General features: G+C 52.2%; 2 protein-coding genes across 4 annotated transcripts in view; one reads left to right on the top strand and one right to left on the bottom strand.

Moving 5' to 3' along the window:
• Stap2 (signal transducing adaptor family member 2) overlaps positions 1-7218 on the top strand; it is a 13064-nt gene extending 5846 nt beyond the window's left edge. For all 3 annotated transcript variants that reach the window (XM_031346488.1, XM_031346487.1, XM_031346486.1), the window contains 12 exons: positions 1206-1277; positions 1431-1553; positions 2097-2153; positions 3251-3351; positions 3673-3807; positions 4176-4245; positions 4319-4421; positions 4525-4590; positions 6327-6500; positions 6581-6673; positions 6752-6826; positions 6925-7218. In XM_031346488.1, the coding sequence (XP_031202348.1) occupies positions 1206-1277; positions 1431-1553; positions 2097-2153; positions 3251-3351; positions 3673-3807; positions 4176-4245; positions 4319-4421; positions 4525-4590; positions 6327-6500; positions 6581-6673; positions 6752-6826; positions 6925-6989 (1134 nt within the window). In that variant the 3' untranslated portion in view covers positions 6990-7218. The remainder of the gene's footprint in view (positions 1-1205; positions 1278-1430; positions 1554-2096; positions 2154-3250; positions 3352-3672; positions 3808-4175; positions 4246-4318; positions 4422-4524; positions 4591-6326; positions 6501-6580; positions 6674-6751; positions 6827-6924) is intronic.
• A 180-nt stretch (positions 7219-7398) lies between these two features.
• Positions 7399-13115, bottom strand: part of Fsd1 (fibronectin type III and SPRY domain containing 1) — a 10592-nt gene continuing 4875 nt past the window's right edge. The window contains exons 7-13 of the mRNA XM_031346483.1: positions 12815-13024; positions 10308-10406; positions 8752-8911; positions 8319-8398; positions 7934-8185; positions 7748-7836; positions 7399-7637 (exon numbers count right to left, since the gene is read on the bottom strand). Coding sequence (XP_031202343.1) covers positions 7527-7637; positions 7748-7836; positions 7934-8185; positions 8319-8398; positions 8752-8911; positions 10308-10406; positions 12815-13024 — 1001 coding nt within the window. The 3' untranslated portion in view covers positions 7399-7526. The remainder of the gene's footprint in view (positions 7638-7747; positions 7837-7933; positions 8186-8318; positions 8399-8751; positions 8912-10307; positions 10407-12814; positions 13025-13115) is intronic.

Below are 13115 nucleotides of genomic sequence, written 5' to 3'. Positions count from 1 at the left end.
TCTGTAGACCAGGCTGGCCTTGAACTCAGAAATCCACCTGCCTTTGCCTCCCAAGTGCTGGGGTTAAAGGCGTGCGCCACCACTGCTTGGAGACACTGTTAACATGTAAGAATTGGATTTTGTTTTGTTTTGTTTTGTTTTGTTTTTTGTTTTTCGAGACAGCGTTTCTCTGTATAGCCCTGGCTGTCCTGGAACTCACTCTGTAGACCAGGCTGGCCTCGAACTCAGAAATCCGCCTGCCTCTGCCTCCCAAGTGCTGGGATTAAAGGTGTGCGCCACCAATGCCCGGCAAGAATTGGGGATCTTGACCCACAAAGCTTGGGTCCAGGATGGAAAATAGGTTTTAGTAAGTAATAATTCAGGACTATTGGAGGGAGAGTGTGTTAGTGATGGGGAGGTTTGGCAGTGCCCAGCCATTGTACTGTTTAAGGCACAAGGTTATATTAAAATAGATCTCTCTCTCTCTCTCTCTCTCTCTGTGTGTGTGTGTGTGTGTGTGTGTGTTTCATTTGTGAACCCAAAACACCCACCAGGTAGTTTAGAGCGGATTAGCATATTACAGCTCCAGGTGGGTAGATTGATGGATGGATGAGCAGATGGGGGTGGGTTGATGGGTAGGCAGGTGGATATGTGAGTGGGTAGATGTGTTTGTATATGGAATTAATCCAGTTAGGTCAGCTTATTCCCCCAACACCCATCTCTCCAGATTGTGGAGTGCTTTGTGACTCTTTGTTTCTTCCTTTATTAAACGTCCAGGCTCATTTCCGTGCTAGATGAATGTCACTAGCTATACCCCAGAGCGTAGTCTCTTAGAGAACAGGAGATGATGCCCAGGCTGGATGATGGGCAGGGAGATCCTCACTGAACATGCACTTTTAGGGGTTGGGACTCAGTGCATTAATTCCCTGCTCACCTAGCATGATGGAGCCCAGGGTTCCACGCCCAGGATGACAGAAATGGTTATGTCCATCATCCCAGCACTCAAGAGGGTCAGGAGTGCAAGGGTATTCTGTGCTACATGGGAAGGTGTCAAGGAAAAGAAACAACCTAAAAGAAAGAAAATACAGCCTTTACTGAAAACAGCTAGCCCCGCACAGTGTGGGAGAGAGCATGCTGGTACAAGGAGCAGCATGTGCAAAGGTGCCGCAGCAGCAGAGACCTTACCGAGCATCACTACCTAGCTTCCTTCCTTCTCTGGCCTCCAGGATTACAGGAAGTTCTGGGCAGGCCTCCAGGGTTTAGCCATCTGTTTCTACAACAGCAATCGGGACTTGCAGGTGAGGAAGGGGATGTGGGCTCAGGGTCTGATGGTTCCTTACCTAGGTGGGTGGAGGTGTGGGATTATGTCAGCAAGGGGGTGGTCTCATCATCCTAGAGACCTGAGAGAACCACAAGCCCGGTACTCACACACTTCTGTTCCCCTGGGCCAGCCCCTGGAAAAGCTGGACCTGAGGCTGTTTTCAAAGCTCAAAGAAGAGGCTGTATTGGGACGCTCATATGCCACTGCCTATCACTTCAGCCTGGTTCTCCGGGACCAGGAGGTTAAATTCAAGGTAAGTAAGAAGGGGATAATCCTCTATCCATTCCAACATTCACAATAAAAACATGGAGTCACACAAAGTCCCCCTCTGGGCTCTTACTCTGCAAGTCACTAGGGTGCTCTGTGGCTCCAGGTACCTTTGACAGGGCCAGTCTGCATAGAGACACAGACGGGGGCTGGACAGACAGCTCAGCAGTTAAGAGCACCGACTGCTCAGAGGTCCTGAGTTCAATTCCCAGCAACCACATGGTGGTGCACAACCATCTGTAATAGGATCTGACTCCCTCTTCTGGTGTGTCTGAAGAGAGCAATGGTGTGTTCATATACATGAAATAAATAAATAAATAAATCTGGAAGAAAAAGGGCACAACTATGCAAAGGTCCTGGGGTAGAGAACACAACCATGCAAAAGCCCCTGGACAGGGGATACAGTTGGGCAAAAGGGTGGGGCAGAAGGTTTAGCCATGCACAGACCTGAGGCAAAATGAGGCCCAAATTCCACTTTTACAAGGAGCACATCCTCCATCCTTCTTAACATAAACTTTCCCCTCTCCAGGTGGAGAGCCTGGAGTCTTGCGAGATGTGGAAAGGATTTATCTTGACTGTGGTAGAGGTAAAGTCAGCTCTTACTTCTCTATTAGTTTTTTTTGTCACCACAAAATAATTGGCACAAGCAACTTAAGGAAGGAAGGAAGGGACAGAGGAAGGGAGGGAGGAAGGGAGGAAGGAGGGAAGGAAGAAAGGGAGGGAGGAAGGGAGGAAGGAAGGAAGGGAGGGAGGGAGGAAAGGAGGGAGGGAAGAAGAGAGAGAGGAAGAAAGGAAGGGAGGGAGGGAGGGGGGAGGGAGGGAGGGAGAGGGAGGGAGGGCTTATTCTTGGTTCGAAGGCAGGAGGATGGTCCCACAGGAAACAGAGCAGTGCTGAGTTGGCACTCAGCTCATCTTGCTGTTCAATCTGGGGTCCCAATCCATGGGATGGTTCTCAGAGTGTGGCTCCTCACCTCACTCAACTAAACCTAGAAGACCTCTCATGGGTGTGCCCAGAAGTGTGTTTCCATGGTGACCTTCAATTTCATTGAGTGAACAATTGAGATAAACCATTAGAGTCTCTGTCTGTGTCCCCATCACTTCAGAGTGTACAAGTTGCTCTCAGTCTGGAAGCTCACAGCCTGAAGCCAGACCAGGAAACTAAGACTTTCATTTAGTTTTTTTATATTTTATCTTTTAGATTGTGTGTGTGTGTGTGTGTGTGTGTGTGTGTGTGTTCATGAGTGCAGTGCTCTCGGGGGCCAGAAGAGGGTGTTGGATCCTCTGGAGCAATAGTTATTACTTGAGTCTGAGAGCTGTTGAGTGGTAGATGTTAGAAACAGAACTCCAGTCCTCTGAACTGCTATACCTGAGTCCCACCCCCCACCTCCTGAGTGCTGGGGTAACAGGTGTGCACCACACCTGTTTAACCATACACAGTTTAAAATTTCCAAATTTTTTCTTTGGCTCCTCGTTGAACCTGAGAGTTGCCTAGCGCTCGAGCAAGGTTCTAGCACCTTCTGAATCCGCTTTCGGGTCTGTCTCTGAGTGCCTATGTATGTGCTGTATGCTGAGAGGTGCCCGATTGTGCTGGGCACAGAGGGACTTCTCTCTGATTACACATGCTGGCCTCAGTTTACCTTTTGGGTTCCCACGCATGCATTCTCCACCTGGACCATCCTTCAGCTTCGTGTCCCATCTAATCTGACCCTGCTGCCTGGACACCTGTACATGATGGCTGAGGTCCTGACCAAAGAGGAGGTACGGAGGGCAGCCGAGGTGCCCTGGTGAGTGCTGGCCACCCATGGGCTGGGCAAGGAACCCACTCCAGAGCAGGTTCTTTCTGGGGGCCTGGGTCCCTGAGGGGCTGTATTTAAGAGAAGGGCGGGGCTTTTGTTTTGGGCGGTGCCTCAGTTTAGAAAGGGAGACCTGGGTTCAGATTGGAGACCGAGTTTCTGAGTGGGCGGAACCTATGCCGAGGGGCGGGGTCTCCATGGGGGCGGGGCCTGGAACGCGGGGGAGGGGGCGGTAGCCCGTGCGTGGCCCCTGAAGCCTAGTACATTGTGGGCCTGCGCGGCTCTCTGCATCTCTCCTGTGCGGTCGTTCAGGTGCTTTCTGCAGGTGAGCAGGCTAGAGGCGCAGCTGCTCCTGGAGCGCTACCCAGAGTGCGGGAACCTGCTTCTGCGTCCTGGAGGGGATGGCAAGGACAGTGTGTCTGTCACTACCCGGCAGATACTCAATGGGTGCGCATGCTGGGCCGTGGCCACCAGTGGGAATGGACCTAGTCCGGGGGCCCTAGCTAGGGGTTTAGTAGCCAGAGGCTGCCGGGAAAGTGGTTAGTCCAGAGGCGGAGCCTCTGGGCTCGGGCAGTATTTGGGATGAGGTTATGACTAGGGGTGCACCTCCAGGGGCGGGGTCATGCCTAGGCGTAGGGTTTCTGCAAGGTGGCTCTCATTTTGGGCGGGGTCTTGTGGGCCGTGGCCATAATTGGGCCGGCCTAGAGGCGGGAGCATGGCTACAAGCGGGGTCTTGAGGTTAGCTTCATTAGGGGCTGGTTTCCTGGGGTGGGCAATGTGGCATCCCAGCCACACAGTTGCCCACTCCTGTTCAGGTCGCCCGTGGTCAAACACTACAAGGTGAAGCGGGAAGGTCCTAAGTATGTGATCGACGTGGAAGACCCGGTGAGTTTTGGGGTGAGTCCTTGGCTCTGTCTTCCTTCCGCCCCTCCTTGACCGACCATCTTCTCTCGCCCAGTTTTCCTGCCCCTCGCTGGAAGCTGTGGTCAACTATTTTGTGACGCACACCAAGAGGGCGCTGGTCCCCTTCTTGTTGGATGAGGACTATGAGAAGGTTCTAGGTGTGTGCGATGTGGGGCTGCCAGTCTTGGACAGGGATACTCTCTGGGGGGCTAGCTCTGGGCCTCCACGCTGCCTCCAGGCTGCCCGCCCTCTCTGTTCCAGGCTTCGTGGACTCGGATCAGGAGAATGGGGAGAGTGCATGGGCTGTGCCCTCCTCCCGAGGCTCAGGTGAGTCCCCTTCCCTGTGACCACTGCAGGACCTGGGATCCACACCCCAAAGGTTCTGGTTATTTGCTTGTTTTGTTTTGTTTTTTGAGGCAGGGCTTTTCTGTGTAGCCCTGGCTGCCCTGGAACTCACTCTATAGACCAGGTTGGCCTTGAACTCACAGATCCATCTGCCTCTGCCTCCTAGGTGTAAGGATCAAAGTGTGCCACCCAGGTTTTTTTTTTTCTTTTTTCTTTTGATAGATTCTCATATAGCCATGGGCTCAGATAACAAGCATCAGCTCCTACCCTGAGATCCTAAGGATTTTATTCTATTTTATTATCATTATTATTATCATCATCATTAGTTTTTTGAGACTCTGGCTCTCTGGAAATCACAGAGATTCACCTGCCTCCACATCCTGAGTGCTGGAACTAATGGCCTGGCTCCAAAGGATTTTATTAATAGAGATGACTAAAGGAGAGAGCCCTGGGGTGGGAGCTAGGCAGGAAGGGGATTTGAGGTCTCATTTACCAACTGAGAGGAAGAGGCAGCATGCCTTGCTGGAGTCTGAGGGGAGGGCAGCATGGCCCTCCAGCCCAGCCCTGGCCCACATGTATTTGGATGTTGTGCTTCCGAGATGTGTGTCCATGTCAAAGGTTCATATACACCTCTGTATATTCACGTCTTTTTAAAATATAATTTATCTATTTTCATTTTATGTGCATTGGTGTTTTGCCTGCCTGCATGTCTGTGTGAAGGTGTCAGATCTTAGAGTTACAGACTGCTGTGAGCTGCCATGTGGGTGCTGGGATTTGAACCCTTGGTCTTCTGGAAGAGCAATCAGTGACCTCAACTGCTGAGCCAGCTCTCCTGCCCATTATACAGACAGGTCTTAGAGTTTCATTGCTGTGAAGAGACCCCACGACTATGGCAACTTTTATCAAAAAAAAGTAGGGAGCTGGAGAGATGACTTAGCGGTTAAGAGCACTGACTGCTCTTCCAGAGGACCTGAGTTCAATTCCCAGCAACCACATGGAGGCTCACAACCACCTGTAATGGGATCTGATGCCCTCTTCTGGTGTGTCTGAAGACAGCTACAGTGTACTCATATACATAAAATAAATAAATAAATCTTTTTTTTGTTGTTGTTTTTTGTTTTTTGTTTTTCGAGACAGGGTTTCTCTGTGTAGCCCTGGCTGTCCTGGAACTCACTCTGTAGACCAGGCTGGCCTCGAACTCAGAAATCCGCCTGCCTCTGCCTCCCAAGTGCTGGGATTAAAGGCATGTGCCACCACCGCCCAGCAATAAATAAATCTTAAAAAAAGAAAAAGTAATTTGGGGGTGGCTTACAGTTTCAGAGATTTAGTTCACTACCATTGTGGTCATCATTGCAGGCAGACAAGGTGCTGGAGGGATGGAGACTTCTGCATCTTGATCCACAGGCAGCAGGAGATTGTACCACACTGGGTGGAGCTTGAGCACAGGAGACCTCCAAGCTTGTTCCCCACAGTGACACGCTTCCAAGAAGGCCTAATAGTGCTACTCCCTATGGGCCATCTATCCAAACACGAGTCTATGGGGGAGCACACCACTATAACCACATACACATATACACTCATACCTGGCTAAAGCTGAAATCACATTTGCATCCCAAAGTGCAGACACATTGTGATTGGCAGGTGGGCACACTAGTTTACCTCAGTAGGTACTCCCTAAGGATCATATAGGTTCTGACAGTGACTCTGTTTCCCATCAGGCCCTGCCCTCCCTGCTAATGTCCCAAAGCCACTTCCACCTGTACCTGTGTCTGTGTCCAGCCAGGAAGACAAGCTGTCTCAACTACCTCCCCTGCCTCAGTTACCAGGCCAGGATGAGAGCTATGTGACTCCCATTGAAGACTCCCCAGCAGCTGAATACATGAATCAGGATGGTAAGCCCAGGTTGGATCGCAGACACCAGAGTGGGGAGAGACAGGTAGCACCCTATGACATCTCTCTCTTGTCCATGCAGTGTCTCTCTCCAGCCAGACAGTCCCCCTGAAGCCCAAGAAGCCGGCAAGGCTCCCAGCAAAACCCCCAAAGCCACCAGTTGTGCCTAAGCCAGGTAGGGCTCTATCCTCCCCATTCCCCCTCCACCCCCCCAGTGACATTGACCTTGGACCTCATCCACCTCTTTCTGCAGATCTCAAAGCCATTACCAGCATCTGGACCAGGAAGCTAGGTGGAAGCTCACCCCAGGCTCCCTCCCTTGTGACTAGTAAGGAGTCTTTGAGGGCTTAGATGCATGGTGGGCAGGCCCAGGGTTTGGGGCACAGCCCAGGGTGCCCTGGCTAAGTCTGGCCTCCTATCCACCAGGACTTGGGGATATCACCGCTGAGCTGGAAGAGAAACTACAGAAGAGGAGAGCACTGGACCACTGACCCAGGCTCCCAAGGACCAGTGGGCTATCTCTGGGTATAATAGTCTTCTACCAGCTCTATCCTCACTCAGGGGATAGGACACAGCCAACCTGGTGCAAAATGTCCTCCCAAAAGTAAAGCAGGGAGACCCCTGGGAATTTGGGGGCTACCCTGAACCGGATAGTGAGTTCCACGGTGGCCTGGGCTACAGAGTGAGACCTTGTTTAATAAAGCCAAAGCCAAAATGCCATGTGACCATAGGATTGTGTCTAGCACAGCATCTGACATTGGGGGTGAGGGACTTGTCAAGTGTTGCCCCCAAGCTGGCAATTTTGACACCTGTCCACAAGGAAAGCCTATTTCTCAGCTAAGAAATGCAAGGTCTGGGTTACCTATGTGCCCCGTTCCCAGGAACCAGTGGAGCACAGAGGCCAGTGTTTCATCTTTATTATGAAGTGAGGTGGGGAGGGAACCCTGACCCTCCCTTCCAGAGTTAAGGCTCCAAGCAGCAGAAAGGAGAAGCTGGGCTGAAGTGCCCCAGCTGGCAGGTGGCCTGGCCTAGGTGAGGCTGGTATTGGAACTGCTAGTGGCACTGCCCCGCTTCTGCAGGCAGCGCACAGCACTGGGCACCTGCAAGCCTGTGGTCACCTGGAAGCTTCCGCACCACACCTGGAGAGGAGAGGACAGGAAAACTCGACCAGGAGTCCCAGCACCCAAAGATAGGCCCGGTGCCCCCCTCTCTACTGGAGGCCCCCCTCCTCCTGCTGCAGCAGGCTCACAGTGAAGGCTGGAAGCACAGGCTGTGTGAACTTGGCCTTGAAGGTGTGCAGGAGCTGTTTGGTGCGGGCATTGTAGAAAGACAGGAGGCCTGGGGTAAGGGGAGCAGGGAGACAGGTGTCAGGAGGTAGGTAAGGAACAGGGAAGGGGCCGGCGCATCAGGACCTGGGAGGGAAAAGTGATGGCACCTTGGTGGAAGTCGCAGTGCACACCCAGGCAGTCAGGCACAGGGCCGTCCAGCACTTTGACCTTGTTGGCGTGCTTGGCGGTGAAGCTGGCCTGCAGCCAGTTGTTGGCATGCAGGCACCAGGATGCAGCAGTCTTGCCCAGCTGCTCGAATCGGCCCAGGCTGCGGTAGGCCACACCCAGGCCAAAGGCCTTGCTGTCTGGTTCAAAGCGCACCTCCCAGTAGTGCTCGCCACCGTCAATCAGTGTGTCCCCTGCAGCACAGAGACAGGGAGGGGGCAGGATAGAGAGTATGCACCTACTGAGCCCCTCCCCCAGGCACTCCGTGCTCCAGCTCCAGCCCTGCCCCCAGCTTCCTAGTTCCCTACCTACGTTTTCCATCCTTACCCAGCACCGTGTAAGATTCAGCTGTGAAGCGGTCCCGGCCCCCACGACCTGAGGACATCCTCTTGGGAGATGGAGTCCCTCTGTGGACAGCAGGAATGCTCAGCTCAGGTTACACTTTTCCCTGGGCTCACCGCCCCCCCGCCCCGACCCCATGCCAGCCACTATGAACATGCCTGGTATTTTCCGCAGCTAGAAAATGCCTAACCGACTAAGATAACTAGTCAGATGTGGCAGAAACAAACAGACCAAACCAACCCCATCCTCAACCCCCATTCATCCATCAAAACCCTGCTCAAAATCTCCTTGCTCTCACTCATTTATTCTTCTACAAGGAAGTTGTTATACCCCAGGTCCCTCCCCCAACCCCAGTCCTGACCAAAGTGGCCATGGTGAGTATGTCCACTACAGACTTATGGACCAGGAAGATGGCTACCTGGCTGGAGAGTTTACAGGGGATGCTGTCCGTCCTTTGCCCTCTTTCTCCCGAGCCTTGATATCTTGGACCTTCCCGCCCATGGCATCCCACTCAGCGGAGAGATCTTCCACTCGCAGGTTCTGGTGAGATGTGGACCCGTCCAGGCGGAACATGAATGCTGGGGCCAGTCAGTCGCAGGGGGGGTCACAGAGATGGGAAACCCAGATAGACACAGAGAAACAAGATGGACAGCCAGTGATCCAGGCTGGCCGGAACAGAGGACCAAGGGAAACAGGCAGGAGGGGAGATGATGGGAAGACAAAGGACAGGAAGGCTGTGGGAGCTGACTGTGAGCCCGAGGGACACGATTAAGGGCTGTGCCCAAACAACTTTGGAGTCTAGAGGCATTTTCAAGCCTTTTCTGCCCTGTGCTTCCACTGACCCCAAAGAAAGAGCATGAATAGCAGGAAGGAGTTAGGCTAGAAAGCAGAGGAACTTCCAAAGAGGAATCATTGTGGGAGAATCTGTTTTTACAATTTACATTCTGTCCCCAACTCTACAGAGGACACAAGGAGAGAGGGAGAGAGACAGACAGGGTGGCTACTCCATTTACACTTCCAATCCTAGCTCCCATGAGGCTGAGGCTGGAGGGCTGTGACTTCTAGCCTGGGCTACCTAGTGAGATGTCTCTAAAAATCAAATAAATAAAAAAAAGGGGATGGGAATAGAGGTCGTCCACTAGTTTTCCAACGGACCTAGGTTTGATTCCCAGCACCCACATGGTGGCTCACAACTGTGTGTCTGCAACTCCAGCTTCTGACCTGGCCTCCATGGGCACTCATATCCTAATGCACTGACACACGTGCAGGAAAAATCAAAAGGTAATGGGCGCTCATATCCCACTGCACTGACACACGTGCAGGAAAAATCATACGGTAATGATTTAAAAAATCTTAACTGTAGAAGGGGCTGAGTGCTAAGGTGTCCTGATTGCTATAACCCCCCTGGATTTATTTGTTTGTTTTATTTTTTCGAGACAGTGTTTTTCTCTGTAGCCCTGGCTGTCCTGGAACTCACTCTGTAGACCAGGCTGGCCTTGAACTCAGAGATCCACCTGCGTCTGCCTCCCAAGTGCTGGGATTAAAGGCGTGAACCACCATACTCAACTAACCCTGGATTCTAATTCCTAGAGTTCAAGTTAAAAACAAGGCATGCATCATGGTGACTTCTGTATCTTCAGCACTGCACACCTCTCTCAGAGACAGGGGGATCCTCAGAGCTCAGGCCAGCCAGATGCACAGTGCCTCTGAACATCCTGATGATGCTGTCCACATGCATGAACACACAAACATACATCCTCATAAAATAATATCCATGGAGCATCTCATAAAATGTAAAAAACCATAAAAGTGCAAGATACCCAAGTGAAGATAGCCACTGTAGCCTCAGGGTGAGCTCCCTAGCACCTAGAGTGACCAGGCCACCCCATTATAAGATCCTTATGAAGGGCAGGCTCCCAGGACACCAGGACGGGTGGGAGATAAGGAGTCCAGGGAGGGGTGGAAGGCAGTCACCTGGTGTCTCTAAGGTCACTGGCTCGGAGAATTCACCAGCCACTGCCTTGTTACAGGCTTTCACACGAATGTTCATGTATTTCATATCAAATTTGAGACCTAGAAGGAAAGAAGTGAGACCACAGTGATTCCACCCCCGTCCGTCTGTCTGTCTGTCTGTCTGTGTCTCATTTATTTGTTTTTATGTATATGGGTGCTTTGCCCACATGTATGTTTGTGTACCACCTGTGCCTGTGCAAGCCGGAAGAGAGCATCATATGCAGTGGAGCTGGAGTGATAGGCAGTCTGAACCACCATGCTGGTGCTGGGATCGGAACCCAGGTCCACTGTAAGAGCATCTCTCAGGTCCTCTGATTATCACTGCAGGGTGTGGGCCTGCTTCTCCTATTCTTGACGCAGGCTCCCTGCTCATAGCTCTGCATACTGTCCCCTTACATGCAGTATACCAAACCTGGCCTTGTGTGTCTGCCAGCCTCCTATCATCCCGGGCTGCCATGCTAAACCTTCCTCAACACCCTGTGCCCTAGCACCTTTCATAGCTCATATTACCAGAGAGCTCAGGTCCAGGAGGCAGGTTCCATCTTATTCCTTTTTGTTTTTGAGACAGGGTCTTACTGTGCAGCCCACTGTGCTGGCTTCAAACTCTCAGAGATCACATGCCTCTGTCACCTGTGTTGCTGGGATTAAAGGCATGCATACTACTCCCCATTTCTGTTTTCTTCTTATATGGCAGGTTTCATGTACTCCAGTCAGACCCCAAACTCTCTTTATAGTCAAGGCTGACCTTGAACTCCCGATCCTCCTACCTCTGTCTCTCCAGGCATGATGAGTGTGCACTATGCTGGGGATGAAGCTCAGGACTCCTTCCTGGTGGGTGAGCACTCAGGCACCTGAGCCATGCCCCTCCCTCCTTCACTTCTTTGGTCTGGCACTGAACTGTAGCTATTCCACAAGCTGCCACCAGTGGGAAGACAGGGGCCCTCACTGTGCTGTGTCTGTGATTATCCCAGATAAAGTCACAACACAATTAGTGAAAGGTAGAGAGGCCTGGAGTAGGGATTCTGAGATCCTATTAAAAAGAAGAGGGTAGGTTTGTTTTGACTTCTGTACAGAGGGACTGCAGTAGCTTCTGGGACTCTGGCACTGGTTGGCATGGCCAGGCTCCCCTGCAATTAGCATGCTCATTACTAACCATGAATACTAATTACAGATAACTAGCAGGCTGGTGATTATAGCTGAGATTTGAGAGTTAGGGAAGAAAATCAGGGGTTCCCAGCCTGAAAGGTTTTGTAAACTAATCAGGACCCCAATGGTTCCTGCTTCCTAAACTCCTCCTGTCTGCTGTGCAATGCCTAGACTAGCTGATATCCTCAATTATGCAGAAACTCCCTACTGCTCACTACTGCATGAAGGGGCTGAGAATGGGTAAGCCACGGGGAGGAGGACTCAAGGAAAAAGCCAGGAGTGGCACGGCCAGACTAAAAACCAAGGCAGAAGCAGACAGACCATTGAGACTCTGTCTCAAAAAATAACATGGAGGGCCACTGAGGGTGATGGCCAATATTGACCTCTGACCTCCACACTGGTACACACATGACCAGCAGCTGGATGCAAAGCTGGAAAGATGAGGGTTAAGTCCCTCCCATGCCTCAGTTTCCTCAGCTTTCAAACGGTTTGGAGAAGCCAGCTCTTCACACAAGGACAAATTCATCCATCTTGCCATCTGTTCTGCTGATGGTTCTATAGGCTAACGCTGCCGGTCTGCTCTCAGACCCCAGGGGCTCCAGAAGCCAGCGGCACCGAAACACTGTGGGTTGACAGGGCAGTGGTGCCAGGAGGGAGATGGGCAATTGGGAGATGTATAGCTAGGCTGGGCTGGACTGTCCTATAAACCTGTTTACTGTGCTCTCCTACCTGTCAATGAATACTCCCTTTCTTGCTTAGGCATGCTCCCTCTACCTATAGTTGCTCCCTCTCATGTCTGGGAGTGCTCCTTCACATATCTGAGTGCTGCCACTCCTGCCTGAGGATGCTTGTGTTGGGGAGTGCTCCTCCTGCCTAGGAGTGCTCCCTCACTTTTCAGGGATTACTTCTTTAGCTGTCTGAGAGTGTCCCATCAGACTGTGCTCCCCCATATGCCTGTCTGTCTCTCCATACACCTGAGAGTGCCCCCGTCCTGTGTCTGGACATGCTTCCTCATCTGCTTGTGAGTGCTCCTCTCTTACCTGCCCGAGAGTGTGCTCTTACCCACCAGGCAGTGGGGCCCGAGAGTGTGCTCTTACCCATCAGGCAGTGGGGCCCGAGAGTGTGCTCTTAACCACCAGGCAGTGGGGCCCGAGAGTGTGCTCTTACCCACCAGGCAGTGGGGCCCGAGAGTGTGCTCTTACCCATCAGGCAGTGGGGCCTGAGAGTGTGCTCTTACCCACCAGGCAGTGTTCCCCACATGCTATGTATGTTCACTCACATGCCTGGCCATGCTCTCTAACTCGCTGAGGGGTGCTCCTCACCTGTCAAGGTGTGCTCAGTGTGCCGGATGCCCTCGACAACCATCCAGGGATGGTCCTCCTTGAGGCGGGGTGGGCCCTCGAAATTGGTCCTGCGGTACTCCAGCACATAGTGGTCAATCTTGCTGTCCTCTTCTGGCATGTGCCATACCAGCGTCACACAGTTATCTGACACAAGGGACTCTGCCAAGTCGATGATGGGGGCGCTGGGCACTGCCAAGGCCCAGAGAGAAGGGTCAACATCTGAATCCTAGACTACCTTGGTGGTGCGTGGGGCTGGGACTGGGACTGGGGCTGAGGCTGG

The sequence above is a fragment of the Mastomys coucha genome, unplaced genomic scaffold, assembly GCF_008632895.1.
Source record: "Mastomys coucha isolate ucsf_1 unplaced genomic scaffold, UCSF_Mcou_1 pScaffold3, whole genome shotgun sequence".
Classification (NCBI taxonomy): domain Eukaryota; kingdom Metazoa; phylum Chordata; class Mammalia; order Rodentia; family Muridae; genus Mastomys; species Mastomys coucha.
Note: the sequence above shows the minus strand (reverse complement) of the source record. Positions and strands in the feature narration are given on the sequence as shown.